Source organism: Orycteropus afer, unplaced genomic scaffold, assembly GCF_000298275.1.
Source record: "Orycteropus afer afer isolate SDZICR_OR568_19922 unplaced genomic scaffold, OryAfe1.0 scaffold00056, whole genome shotgun sequence".
NCBI classification, from domain to species: domain Eukaryota; kingdom Metazoa; phylum Chordata; class Mammalia; order Tubulidentata; family Orycteropodidae; genus Orycteropus; species Orycteropus afer.
This window is the reverse complement of record NW_006921643.1, coordinates 1,040,560-1,055,163: the sequence shown is the minus strand read 5'-3', so window position 1 is coordinate 1,055,163 and position 14,604 is coordinate 1,040,560. Positions and strand designations below refer to the sequence as shown.

General features: G+C 41.2%; 1 protein-coding gene across 1 annotated transcript in view; it reads left to right on the top strand.

Annotated features, from left to right (window-relative positions):
- Positions 1 to 14,604, top strand: part of SPOCK1 (SPARC (osteonectin), cwcv and kazal like domains proteoglycan 1) — a 914,642-nt gene that overhangs the window by 562,528 nt on the left and 337,510 nt on the right. The window contains exon 5 of the mRNA XM_007938930.2: positions 236 to 350. Coding sequence (XP_007937121.1) covers positions 236 to 350 — 115 coding nt within the window. The remainder of the gene's footprint in view (positions 1 to 235; positions 351 to 14,604) is intronic.

Sequence of the window (14,604 nt, the reverse complement as noted above, 5' to 3'; positions counted from 1 at the left end):
TTTGACTGCTAACCAGAAGGCTGGTGGTTCAAACCCACCAGCCGCTCCTTGGAAGGAAGGTTGGGCAATCTGCTTGCGTAGTGATACCACCTTGGAAAACCAAGGAGGGGTCACTTTGAGTTGGATTCGACTCCACGACAGTGAGTTTGATTTTTGGTTTTTGTTATTTTAATAGAAAGACAAATTAAATTTCCCCAGAAGTCCTAACCCTCTCTTTTTCTTCTTCTTGCCTCAGCCCTTGACCCATCCAAGGACCCTTGCCTAAAGGTGAAATGCAGCCCTCACAAAGTGTGTGTTACCCAGGACTACCAGACCGCCCTGTGTGTCAGCCGCAAGCACCTGCTCCCCAGGTAAGGCAGGAAGGGAGATAGCTGGAGGCTGGAGGGCAACGTTAGATCAGGGGTGTCAAGTCTCTGACTAGAGGACACAGTGAAGAGGGACAGCATAGTGTTTGTGTCACTATGTACACAGCATTCAGAGCCTGTGTTCTAGTTGTGGTATGAATGTCAATGTCTTTATTTCCTTTAAACCAACTCTCTTCTGACTCTGAGACCCCATCTGGGCAGATAAGCAGAAAATCCCTTCTTGCTCATTATTGAGGCTTCTCCTCCCTGAGTGATCCCAGGATCCAGTGAATTTAGGAAAATGGGACTGAAACTTTAGGCTCCTGGTTGCTACTGACATCCTAGATGGTCCCTTGAGGTCTGTTGAGGTCTGGGGGCTTTCTGCTTCTGTGCCTATGTAGGATGTGAATGTCTCTGTCAGACATTTCAGAGACAGTCAAATGTCAGGCAGATTTGTCAGTCAGTGTCTGCCTCCTCAGGCCCACCATACCACCACTGCCTCTGAGAACATGTCTTGCTATTTCCTGTGGGTGTGGTGCTGATAACTAGCCCCTTCCCAGCCCAGGGGGAGGTCCACTTCCTCTCCTTCAGATTCCTTAAAAACTTTTGTCTCCTCCATGCTACCCATTCACAGCATTATCCTTCCTCTGGCTTTAAGCTTCTACAAATGCTGAAAAGTGCTACTTCTACCTTTACCCCTGCAAAAATACCTGAAGCCAGAAAACATAAAAGAGAGGCTTTCTTTAAGAATGAGGCTGTGTGAGGGCAGAAGCAGAAGAAAGGTGATTACATACATACTCTGCCCTTGGCCCTGCACTGCCTGCATAATTGAGAGGTATACTAACAAGGTATTGGAGTTATGCACACCCAGCTGTCATTCAGCAACTTGATCTGCCACTCACCTGTACTGTGAGCTTGTATGAGTAAAGCAGCCTTTGATATTCTGATTCTCTTTGAAATCTGCCTCTCTACCAGTTTTTCCAATTAGCTAAAGTTTGACCTCCTAGAATCATGCATAATGGCATTTATCCCTTTCGTTAGTTTTGACCCCCTTTTCATTTGGCTTTAGCATCCTTACCCTGAGTGAGGTCATATAGCAGGAAGCAGATGATCTCTAGGATTCTCTACCCCTGTCAGCCACAGGCCTGTCACTCACAGCCTTACTGAGGATCATTTTCTATTCTATTTCCTGACTGTCTGGAGTAGATGAGGAATGCCTGGGAGACTAGAGGGGCCAGGGTAGGACTTAGAGTTTGCCTATGGCTCCACCCTTCTCAGTGGTAGCTAATGTCTTCTAGGGCTCCTGGATTCACTTCCTTTATTAATTATGCCTCAAAATGGCCACGACCTGTTTAGTTACAGCAAAGTAGCTCTGATGGTCTGTGTTGGCTGCTCTCAGCCACTATCAGAGGGACTGCACAACTTAGTGCAAAAGTGGATACTGGGAGCTTCTGCCCACAGAAAGAGATACTTTGTCCTGTCCTCTCCTTCTGACTCCCATACATCACCTCTAGCTTTCTAATTTAGATGCAGACCAACTTTTCCCAGAACCGTTGTACTCTTTAGTATAAAGCATGTTTGTCTAAAACAAAAACAAATAAATATAAGACATAAAAAGCTATTTCTCAGAGGCTTTCTGAAACCGATGGTCTCTTCTCCTGGAGGGTATGAATAGGAAGGAAGGACCAACGCTGAGAGTCTTTATGTGGTAAGACTTTGGGGATGAGTGATGAATGGATGAAAGATATGTAGAATGGTTTCTACCAATTGCATTACCTCCTAAAATTCAGAATACAGCCCTTTCTGGTAGTGCCAGACCAAAGATTTTTCATTTTTAGGCTCAAATCTGTTTGAGGCATGGGTAGCAACCTCACTAGTATGCAGGCATATCAGGTGTAAATGGTATTTTTCTGGGCATGCCAGGTTTCTATGTTGGAAGTACCAACACATTTTTGATTGGTTTGAAAGTATAATGCTTATCTCCCACATCTCCTAGTGACCACAGAATTATGACTAAAAATATGGATTTGATGGCAACTAACAACCACAACAAGCATGGATTTTTATATGAGACAATTATGGTCTCAGTTCCCAAGTTGTAAATTTCCTAATTGTATGACCTTGGCAAATTACTTCATCTTTCTGAGTTAGTACTTTCTCATCTGTAAACTTTGTTTAAAAATGAAAGCACTTGCCCCATTCTTCTTTTCCATTTTGCTGGACTACATCCTCTAGTAATTCTTATAAAGAGCATTTATGGGTAGTCAGTGTTCCAAATTCTTGCATATTATGCATAAGAGTTTAATAAGATAATGGTGTCTAAATATATTCTAGTGACTGGAACATAGTGAGTATTCAGTAATGGTAGCTATTTTTTAAGTGAAGGAGTTCTGGCTGCACAGTGGTTAAAGCATTTGGCTGCTAACCAAAAGGTTTGCACCCACCAGCCATTCCATGGGAGAAAGATGAAGCAGTCTGCTTCCGTAAAGATTTACAGCTTGGAAACCCTATTGGCAGTTATGTTCTGTCCTGTAGGGTTGCTATAAGTTGGAATCAACTTGATGGCAGTGAATTTATTTATTTATTTTTACAATCATTAAAGTAATTGTAAGGAGCTATGGTAACGTAGCTCTGGTAGCATAGTGGCTAAGACACTTGCCTGCTAACCAGACGGCTGGCGGTTCAAACCCACCAGCCACTCCTCGGAAGGAAGGTTGGGCAATCCTACTTCCGTAGTGATACTGCCTCGGAAACCCAAGGAGGGGTCGCTATGAGTCGGGGCCGACTCGACGGCACATAACAACAACAACAACAACATGGTAACGTAGTGCCTAAGGCACTTGACTGCTAACCCACCAGCAACTCCTTGGAAAGAAGATGGGGCAATCTACTTCCATAGTGATACTGCCTCAGAAACCCAAGGAGGGTTTGAGTCTCTATGAGTTGGGTCCAACTCAATGGCACATAACAACAATAACAACAACAAAGTAATTGTAATACCTGTTGCCATTGAGTCAATTCCTACTCATGACAATCCCACGTTTTACAGTAGAACTGTACTCTATAGGCTTTTCAATGGCTATAATCTTACAGAAGTAGATTGCCAGGTCTTTCTTTTACGGTGCTGCTGGGTAGATTGGAACCACCAACCTCTGTGGTTAGTAGTCAAGTACAAACTGTGTGCCACTCAGGGACCTATTATGACAATAGTTGTTATTAATGTCTGATTCATTCTGGAAGGTTAGCTGGAAACCTGCACAGTTGCACCCTCCTGTTAAAAAAGTAACTCACTACAAGTACCTTGCCACCTGCCCGGTTTGATTAGGATTGCCTTTCCAGTGCCCACTAGAGTAAGACCTTGAGGTTTATCATGAAGATGACAGTGTCATTGGTGCTTTCTCCTTTGTGATTCATAGCAGGTATGGGCTCAGAAGATGGGTACATTTTTGAAGATAGTGATTATTCATTGGAAAAAAAACAGTCCAAAGTTGAGGCATTGGCTGAGGAGAATTTGGGAACCAAGGAAAGCCCTGCAATGGTGTTTGCTGTGGTTGTGGTGTCAACCTTCCTCCTCTCCCTCTTACAGGCTGACTTCCTCAGCTTACAATGTCAGTTTAGGGCATATCTCTTCTAAAGGTCTTAGTGCCCTATCTGTCCTTTCGCATTATATTTCAGGTGTCCCCTCTAACCAGGGAGACTATGTTGACAACTCTATTTATTCATCAGTCAGAGAAGTTATCTCTCTCTCTGTGAAACATCTGTAGGCAATCCTGCCAGCAAATCTGGCTGCTATAGCAGCTCAAGAGGCAAATCCCGCCTGCCAGACAGTCAGGAGTGCACACATGGAGAGGCTGCCAGGCCAGCCTGGGGCTTATTAGGAGGCTCCAGACTTAGGCTGTTTTTGCAAAGATATTGAGACAGAAGGACAGTGAGTGCATCAACAAGAGAATTTAATTAGCTTCCCTTGCCCATGGAGATTGAGTGAGTAGAGAAACTACTTGACACACACATCTATGACTGCAGAGGATATGGGTGGGCACAGGAGTAATGTCAGTGTGGGTGCAAGCAGCCCTCCTCTTGCTGAAATTCTTCTCAATCAGTGTAATATTTGTGTTTTGAATTGTGTTTGGTTTCAGCTATAGGCTTGAGCTAAACTCACATTCTTTTTGGAATTTTTTTTGTTTTATCTCTGTCTGCTATTAAACACTATTGAGTGGGCTGGCACAGGGTGGATTCTTGGTAATGTCTTCAGGTTCTTCAGGGGGACCATTTATTTACCAGAGGGCAGTGTGAAGGCAGCTTCAAAGTCAGTAAGTACCCCCTTATTGTTGTTATTTGCCATCGAGTCAGACTGGACTCATAGTGACCCCTCCTTGGGTGTCTGAGGTGGTATCATTATGGAAGTAGATTGCCCAACCTTCCTTCCAAGGAGTGGCTGGTGGGTTTGAACAATAAATGGATGGTAGGTTAGCAGTCAAGTGCCTTAGGCACTATGCTACCAGAGCTCCTCTGTACATTCTTATATGACTTTTTTTCTTAATATTCTGATTTATTTTTGATATAATGATGTTGTTAGTTGCTGTTAAGTTGGCTCTAACTCTTGACAACCTTATGTATAACAGAATTAAATGTTACTCGGTCATATTCTATTTTCATGGTCATTGACATGTTTGAGCCCATTGTTGCAGCTAGTGTGAAGTGCCTTCCAACCGAGGGGCTCATCTTCCAGCACTACATTGGACAGTGTTCAGTTGTGATCCACAGGGTTTCCATTGACTAATTTTTGGAAGTAGATCACTAGTCCCTTCTTCCTAGTCTGTCTTAGTCTGGAAGCTCTGCTAATACTGGATGATCCTAATATTTAAAACACTTTTGGCATAGTTGCCAGCATCATAGCAGCAGGTAAACCAACTACAGCACCACAAACTGACAGATAGGGGGTGGAATATAATAAGAATTGATGTTTATTATAGAAAACATTGAAAATACAGAAGAGAAGAAAGAAATAAGAAGGAGACAATGAGTACGTTATAAACAATATTTATAACATTCCAACATATTCCCTTCCATTCTTTCTTCTAATCATTGTGTATTGGGTTCTTTTCACTTAACATTTATAAGACTATTTTCATGATTTTACAACCCGTAATAGATACAATTTTTAATGCTTGTGTAACATGATGTATGTAATAATTAACTTGAAATGGATCTAAATAGACCTAAATGTAAGTGCTAAAACTATAAAACTTTTAGAAAAACATAAAAGAAAATCTTAATGACCTTGGATTTGGCAAAGATTTCTTAATAGGACACATGAAACATGAAGCATAATGAAAAAAAATCAATAAATTAGATTTCATCAAAATTTAAAAAAAACTTTTGATCTTCAAAAGACTGGTATAAATATAAAAAGGCAAGTCACAGACTGGAAGAAATTATTTGTAAAAGATATATCCAACAAAAGATTTATATCTAGAATATATAAAGAACATAAAGAACTTTTATGACTCAATAATAAGACTAATAACCTATTTTTAAAAATGGGCAATTTGGACACTTCACCAAAGAAGATGCACAGTTATAAATAAGCATTTGAAAATATGCTTATTGTCACTAGTCATTCCAATCCCAAAATCCATTGCTGTTGTGTTGATTCTGACTCATAGTGATCCTACAGGACAGAGTAGAACTGTCCATAGGGTTTCCAAGCTGTAAATCTTAACAGAAGCAGACTGAAACATCTTTCTCCCATGGAGTGGCTGGTCACCAAAGACGATATAAGGATATAAATAAACATTTGAAAAGATGCTTATTGTCACTAGTCATTCCAACCCAAAAGCCCATACTGCTGAGTCAGTTCGAACTCATGATGACCCTATAGGACAGGGTAGAACTGGCTCATATGGTTTCCAAGGCCATAAATCTTTGTGGAAGCAGACTGCCACATCTTTCTCCTCTGAAGTGGCTGGTGGATTGCTTACTTTTCAAACAGCAGCTAAGTGCTTAACCACTCTACTATCAGGGCTCCTTCACTAGTCATTAGAGAAATATAAGTTAAAATCATGGTGAGATACCAGTACACACCTATTGTTGTTGTTGTTATGTGCCGTTAAGTCGGACCTGACTCATAGCGATCCCTCCTTGGGTTTCCAAGGAAGTATCACTATGGAAGTAGATTGCCCCATCTTCCTTCTGAGGAGTGACTGGTGGGTTTGAACTGCCAGCCTTCTGGTTAACAGTCAAGTGCCTTTAGGTACTATGCTACCAGAGCTCCTACATACCTATTAGAATGGCTAAAATTTAAAAGACTAACTATACCAAGTGCTGCCAAGAGTGTGGAGCAGCTGAAGCTGTCATACACTGCTGGTGCAAATATAAAATGGTACAATCACTTTGTAAAATAGTCTGGAAGTTTCTTAAAAAGTTAAACATACACCTACCAAATGACCTGGCCATTCCACTCCTAGGTAATTACCCAAGAGAAATGAAGGCATATGTCCAGACAAAGACATACGCAAACACATGTCAGCTTTTTTTTTTTTTTTTTAAATAATAGCCCAAACTGGTAATAACCCAAATGCCCATCAACAGGTAATAAGAACAACAAATTGTGGTGTAGTCAATGGATTATTATATATAATTTGATTATTATTCAGAAGTATTAATTAATGAACTATTGATAACATGCAAAAACATGAATCTCAAGATAATTATGTTGAGTGAAAGGAGATTGAACAACAACAACAAAAGAATATATGATTCTATTTCTGGAAGCTTTGGTGGTGTAGAGCCTAAGTCAATTGACTGCAAACCAGAAGACTGGCAGTTCAAACCCACCAGCCACTCCTCGAAGGTTAGGCAGTCTACTTCCAGATTCTATTTCCATTTAAAAACAAAAATCAAACTCACTGCCATCAAGTCAATTCTGACTCATCATGACCCCCTTTGGGTTTCCAAGGTGGTAAATCTTTACAGAAGTAGATTGTCCAGTCTTCCTTCCACAGAGTGGCTGGTGGATTTGAACCACCAGCCCTCTGGTTAGCAATCAAATACCATAGGCACTATATCACCAGAGCTCCTTCTATTTCCATTTAGAAAGTGCAAATTAATCCATAGTGACAGAAAGCAGACCAGTAGCTGCATATGGGGAGGGGGTTGATAAAAGTGGTAGATGGGTGCCTAAACATTCTTAAAGAGTTGATTATGTAAAATGAACTCTTACAGCAAAAGATCAATCAAACTCTAGATCTTAGATGCCAAGATCCCACTGGCAAATAGGTTTGTTTGGAGAAGAAGGGATTTTATTATAAATTTTATTAGAAATAAATACTTTATTGTTCTTCTTGACTCAGGTTTCAAAAACATTCTCTTAGACTTTCTTGAAAATATTCTTAGTGGGGATGGGCAGAAAGACATTAGACCTGCAGAGGGCCCTGCTGATTCTCTGCTAGTCCAGTGGCTAGTTCTGATTTATTGTTCTGGGTGGGCAGGAGATTGAGGGGGGTCTCCCTACAGAGCGCAGAACATTGATTTTACCTCCCTGTTGCCATTGATTTTCATTTGGGGAATGGAAAATTGAAGCATTTGTTTTAAGCCTTCCAGACAAGCCACATTCTCAAATTCTGTAAGTGTATTGTGAATGGGAGGAAAGAATGTCAGGATGGAACTTACAATATCTGAGTGCACCCTTCGAAACCTTCTGGGAGCAGTGGGAAATAATCTGTTTTTAAATAAGGAGCCTACAGTCTAGCTTCCCAGTGGGCTGGGCCTTTCTAATGTAATGGCCCTTTATCTCCTCTTCCTAACTATCTGGAATAACAACTAATTCTCTGCACCAGCGAAGAATTCGGATCCAGTCAAGGCTCTCCGTGCAGTAGACCAATCTGAGAGCTTTCTGTCTTTTATGTGAACTTGAAAAAAAGAATCAAAGTGTTTGAGGTCAGAGAGAAGTACATCACAGAATGTGCCTCAAATACCAAACTCTCCGAGGATATTTGAAAGGATGATGGTTATTTCATCTCAGTTTTGTTTTACAACAAAGCACTGCCTCTTGCTACAGGGGCTTTGAACCGGTTGATTATACATACATATATCTGTCATGGTTTGGAAGACATGTGGCCACGTGGAAAGTAATTCCTAAGTGCCTGGATGGCTTTTTGGTGATTCACAATTCAAGGCATTCCCAATTACCAAATGTGATCTTGGCCATGTCCATTACTACAATTTTATATTTGTAAAATGGCTTATGCTTTTTCTCTAAGGGGTCCCTGAGTGCCTTGAGTTATATTTTAACCTCAGGGAATCTTCATTTTTCATTCATTGGGTATGGGTAGGGTACTAATGTGGGTTTGATGCTATTCCTAGGTTGATAATGAAATTAATATGGCTGAGTTTGGGGTTTGTCCACTTCTTGGTCAATCACCTTTATAAACAGAAAACCATTAACCTGGTCCCTTGTTCTGTAAATCCCTGACATTGGAGACTGAGGAAGCTGAGGGGAAGGGTAGCTGGTTAAGAGATGATACTTATTGACCACTACCTACCCTGTGTTAGGCACAGTGCTGTATACTTTGCAGAAGTGATTCTGCTGATTTAACAGTCTGCTAGGTCTGTATTATTATTATTTTTTAAAAAAAATTTATTTTATTTATTGTGATTTAGGTGAAGATTTAGGTCTGTATTATGATCCCCAAATTTTACGGATTGTCCAGAGACTTTTGAGATTCTACAGATAACTCCACTAAGGGCCCAGGGTCAGTAGGAGGCAAATTTGGAACCAGAAAAGAAGCTACTTCATCTCAAGTTCCATGGGGGAGGCCTTTCATGGGCTGGTGTGCTTTTTCCTGCAGTGCTAAAGCTGCCAGCTAACTGACCAATCTGCTCCTTGTCCTTAAAGTATCTGCTACACAAAGACTTGGGGCCTTCCCTTCTAACCCCTGCCCTTGTACAGTGATTGGTCAAGGCCTTGATGTGGAACCTATTTCCTCTCTTTTATATCAAAGCAATAATTCTGGGTTTGTTTTTTCCCCTTTGTGGTTTTTCTGAAAGCAGTAATTTAAACCACATGCCACTTAAAGATATTTAATTACTTTAAACCCATAAGCCTTCTTCTTCTTCTTTTTTTTAAAAACACTGGAAGTACTGTATGTCTTCCAGCCAAGGGTAAGGAGCTGGCTGATCCTTGGGCCTTTAGTGATCAAGATTTTTTAACTCAGGCAAACCATTTCCTGGTTCCTCTGTTTTCCTCTCTGAAACTGAGGGTATTGATGAGATGATCTTGATGATAAGAGCCACAGAGAGTAAAAAACAATGATAATGGAGGTTTGAAAAATTACATGGAATATTTCAGTCTCAGAGGGGAGGACAGAGTGAGAGACAAATCTTACATATTAAGGCAAATTCACTAGGCTACTTTTACAAATGCATGTGAAGAAGAAACAAAAAACAACTCAATAAAAATGACCAGACTCATACCTTGCCCTTTCTTGTTTTCCTTTTTTTGGCCATCCTTCCAATGCCAATGCCAAAGTAGCGTTATGTCCAGACTAGGGGCAGAAGAAAGAAGTATGTGTGACCTGACTAGGTGTCCCAGTATGTCTAATGGCCTCTGCCTAATAAGACACTTTGGACACTGTGGTTGAGAAGTTTCTGGGTGTGCACCTCAAGGACCAGAGCTTCTGCCCTGCCAGATGCCTCTCTGGTACTTCCCCACTCACAGCCTGCACTGCTGCACTAGTCTTCCTTCCATAGGGGACAATTCTTATTTCCATTTGGCCCTAAAGCAATGTTGTTATCTTCTTCTTCTTCTTCTTCTTCTTCTTCTTCTTCTTCTTCTTCTTCTTCTTCTTCTTCTTATTATTATTATTATTATTATTAAGCCATGTTCTATCTGTAGGAGATTGAGAATTTCTTCTGGTTGAATTCCCAGGGTATGCACATGCCCAGATGCAAAGGTGCTGGAGAGCTAATAAGCCAAGGGTCCGAGGAGCTGGGAATGGCTTTTTAACAGGTCAGGGATTGATTAACACCACCCTCTCATTTCCTCCTTCTGTCTGTGTCAGAAAGCAGTGCACTGCACTGTTCTCTGGTTCTGCCAGCAATGATGGGGCTGCAGCTTCTATAGTTATTGGTGTCTTTACGTGTTAAGGAATTTACAGATTGGCATATTTCATGTTTCAGTTTTAAATGGATTTGAAAGGGAGGTGAGGTGGGTATGCCCATCTTGAATAGATAATGATTAGGTTTGATTTTCTCCAGTGATCAGGTCTTGGCAGATGGCACACAGGTGTGAATTGCTATGTTATCATGTCTGTGATGGCCAGTTTTATGTATCAACTTGGCTAGGGTATATATAAAAAAAAATTAAACTCACTGCCGTCTACTCCTATCTGACTTATAGTGACCCCTCCTTAGGTTTCCAAGGAGATGTAACTATGGAAGTAGATTGCCCAATCTTCCTTCTGAGGAGTGGCTAGTAGATTTGAACCGCCAGCCTTCTGGTTAGCAGTCAAATGCCTTAGGCACTATACCACCAGAGCTCCTTGGCTAGGGTATAATACCCAGTTATTTAATCAAACTCTGATGCAGGTAGTGTTGTGAAGGTATTTTGTACATGTGATTAACATCTATAGTTGGTGACTTCATGGAAAGGAGATTGCCCTCAATAATGTGGCTTGTTCTCATCCAGTCAGTTGGAAGACCTTAGGAGCAAAAACTGAGGTTTCCTGGAGAAGAAACTGTGCCTCGGGACTGCAGTGTCAACTCCTGCCTGAGTCTCTAGGCTGCTGGTCTCCTCTATGGATTTCAGACTTACCAGTCCCCACAATCACATGTGCCAATTTATCTGTCTATCTGTCTGTCTATCATCTATTATCTTCCGCTTCTGTTTCTCTGGAGAACCTAGACTGATACAACATCTTTCCCTAAACATTCAGAAATATATAAGATCAAGCCCTCCTGCAATTCACTGAAGATGTTAAGTTGCCCATTTGGGTGCTAACACCTCTCCATGTTCTGAGGTACCCTTTGTAGTATCCAGGTAGAACAGGGCCTGCATGGCTCCCTCACAAGGAGCATCTGTCTTCTTTTACAAAAGTTGTCAGATTGAAATTTCACTTTTGTTTTATTTTTACAAAACGGCTTTCCTCCTCCCCTGTTTTTAATAAATCTAATGTTGCCTGCTTGCTGCTCTGCTGGAACTCATCAAGATCCCAGCTCACAAGTTTTCAGTTTAGACATTTTATATCCGTTTATTTCAACCAATGAACCATGAAAGGCATTCTTTATGGATATCAGCCACCATAGTAGGGCCCATCTGGGGCACTGACCATGTGGATTCTGGGGCCAGAAAATGAACTCAGTATGATTTAGATGGGCATCCAAGGCTATCTTTAGAAGTGCTTTTACTTTAAATAGGATGTTCTCAAGCTAATGTCCTGTCTTTAATGTTCCGCATAGAGGGGGTAGGCAGAGGCAAGGCCTTGCATGCACAGAGGGACAGGAGAAATGAAAGTTAATTTGTTTGGGGACCTTGGTACCTTTCCAAAACACTCTCTTAAATGATATTTTTCATGCACACACATTAAACTCGATGCTGCTCTATTACTGAGTATTGAGAGGCCCATTTTCCAGCCTGCCTTATGCATGATTCTTCCACAGCCGGAGGTGATGGTATGTCATGCTTCCAGCTGAACTGCAAGTCCAGCTTAGAATTGGCAACACTTACCTGAAAGGCAGAAGGAGGCCCTGGCTCAAACCTCCCATGTTGTTGTTGTTGTTGTTAGGTACTATTGAGTCAGCTCTGGCTGATAGCGACCCTATGCACAATAGAATGAAATAGTGCTGGGTTCTGTGCCATCCTCACAATCTTTGTTATACTTGACCTCATCATGACAGCCACTCTGTCAATCCATGTCATTTAGGGTTTTCCCTTTTCTGCTGACCCTGTACTTTATCAGCATGATATCTTTCTCTAGGGATTGGTCTTTTCTGAAAACATGACCAAAGTACATGAGACTATACTGCTTCTAAGGAGCATTCTAGCTGTACTTCTTCCAAGACAGATTTGTTCTGTCTTCTGGCAGTCCCATGGCTATGAGGAATTCCCCAGCAGAGGACAAGGTGACTGGGTTCCCTTCTGGCCTGGACTAGAGTCCTTCTCCTGGTAGATACTAAGGGAGGCCATTTGTAAATATGGTGATGATGACAAAAGGCCTATAAGGCCCGAGTTATTCCTAGCACAACTTTGGCAGGACTACCACTTAGAAAACTGCACTGATGATGGTGGAAAAAAAGGTAATTAATTCAGATTCCACTAAATTGGAGTTTGTGATAATTTATTATTCAATACATATTTATGAGTATCCTTCATATGTTAGAATAATATGCTGTATATGGAGTTCTATGGTGAATGGATATAGTCTATCCTTGTGGAGATTAAAGTCTCTAAGTATTTAATTATCTAATTAAGTATCTAATCATTTGTGATAAGCATTAAGGAGGATAGAGTAGGGTGCCATAAGAGAGTGACTTTAGGTTAGCTGAACAGGGAAGACCTCTTAGAGAGCTGATGGCAGTAGGTGTCAGCTGGGCAAAGTAGGGAGAAGTGTCATCTTCAGAAAGAATAGTCCTTTCAAAGACCCTTAGATCAAGGAAGAGGTCAAATGGGTTGGTATCCTAAAGGAAGTGAGAGGAGGGAGGCCTATATTCAGTGACAAAGGACAATGTGGCCATGGTGAGATTGGAAAGGAAGGAAGGCAGATCATGCAGAATCTTTAAGGCCATGGGCTCTCAAGTGAGGTGTGATGAGACTTGTGTGGGTTTAAGGAGGAGAGTATCAGAATCATATAGATTAGAATGGACTAGATTTCCTTGAATTCTTGTTCTTTAAGCCAGATTTTTGTTTTTGGAAGCCAGATTATGTGCTATGTGACAGAAGCTAGAGGAACTTGGGAGTAGAGAGTAGGGCTAAAAGCCTAAATATTTCCTCATTGAGTTTGTAGCCTGTTAGAGGGAATTAGGGACACAAATGTATATAATCTAAACTAGAAAGTGAAAAATGCTATGAAAGGAAGTTAAAGTTTCAAGAAGGAAGCTATCACTTCCTGATGCAGTTGGATGTTCAGGAGATAGTTGGAAAGCAGAAAAGGGCAGCATTGACCATTGGTATTTATTGCTGTCGTTTGGTGGCATAGTGCCTAAGGCATTTGACCGCTAACCAGAAGGCTGGTGGTTCAAACCTACCAGCCACTCCTTGAAAAGAAGATTGGGCAGTCTACTTCAGTAGAAGTACTGCCTCGGAAACCCAAAGAAGGGTCGCTATGAGTCAAAATCGACTTGATGGCAGTGAGTTTTTTTTTTTTTTTTTTTTTAATTGGTTTAAGAGCACATGAGGACACTCTAGCTCAGACATATTGTGATTTTCTCTGTATTGCAGTGTTAAATGACAGAGATGGGGGACCAGGACAGTGTTTCCTCAAAGCCCAGCTTCTGTGTAAAAGCCACTCTGTCCTCAATCCACATTAATCCACTGAATCTATATTTTTCCACTTATGAAATAATTGCTTGAATGCCATATAATGGCATTCTTTTAAGGAAAACAGTAAGCCTAATGCTGACATATAAATAAATGCTCAATAAATTTTGATGTCTTGTCTGAACCTCTAGTTCCTCAAGGAACAATTACTAGATTGGGTAATTATCTTTGCCAATCTCATCGATTTGTTCAGATTTACATATAATCATATGTGTAAAAGCAATGCTATTTTACAGTATCACTGAGGAACAGGAACACATGGGGAAGAGCACAAGTCTCAGGGGTTTCACCAATCTCTGACCAACTACTAATCCTGGTCTTCTTTATGATTTTGAATTTTGTTTCACACTTTTCCCCCACACTATCCAGGATCTCCAATTTTGATCCCTTTCTGAGTAGTTGGCATTGGTAACCGGGCACCATATAGTTCTTTTGGTCTCAGGGTCACGTAGGCTGAGGTTCCCATGATCCAATAGTCCCTTGGACTAACTATTTCCATGTGTCTTTGATTTTCTTCACTCTTCTTTGCTCTGGACTAGGAGAGACAAATAGTTGCAAGCTCTGAAGACTACTCAGCAAACTGGGATATGTTGTTGTTGTTCTTGTTAAGTGCCGTCGAGTCGTTTACGACTCATAGCGACCCCATGCACAGCAGAACGAAACACTGCCTGATCCCGCGCCAGCCCCACAATCCCTGCTATACTTGAGCCCATCATCGCAGCCACC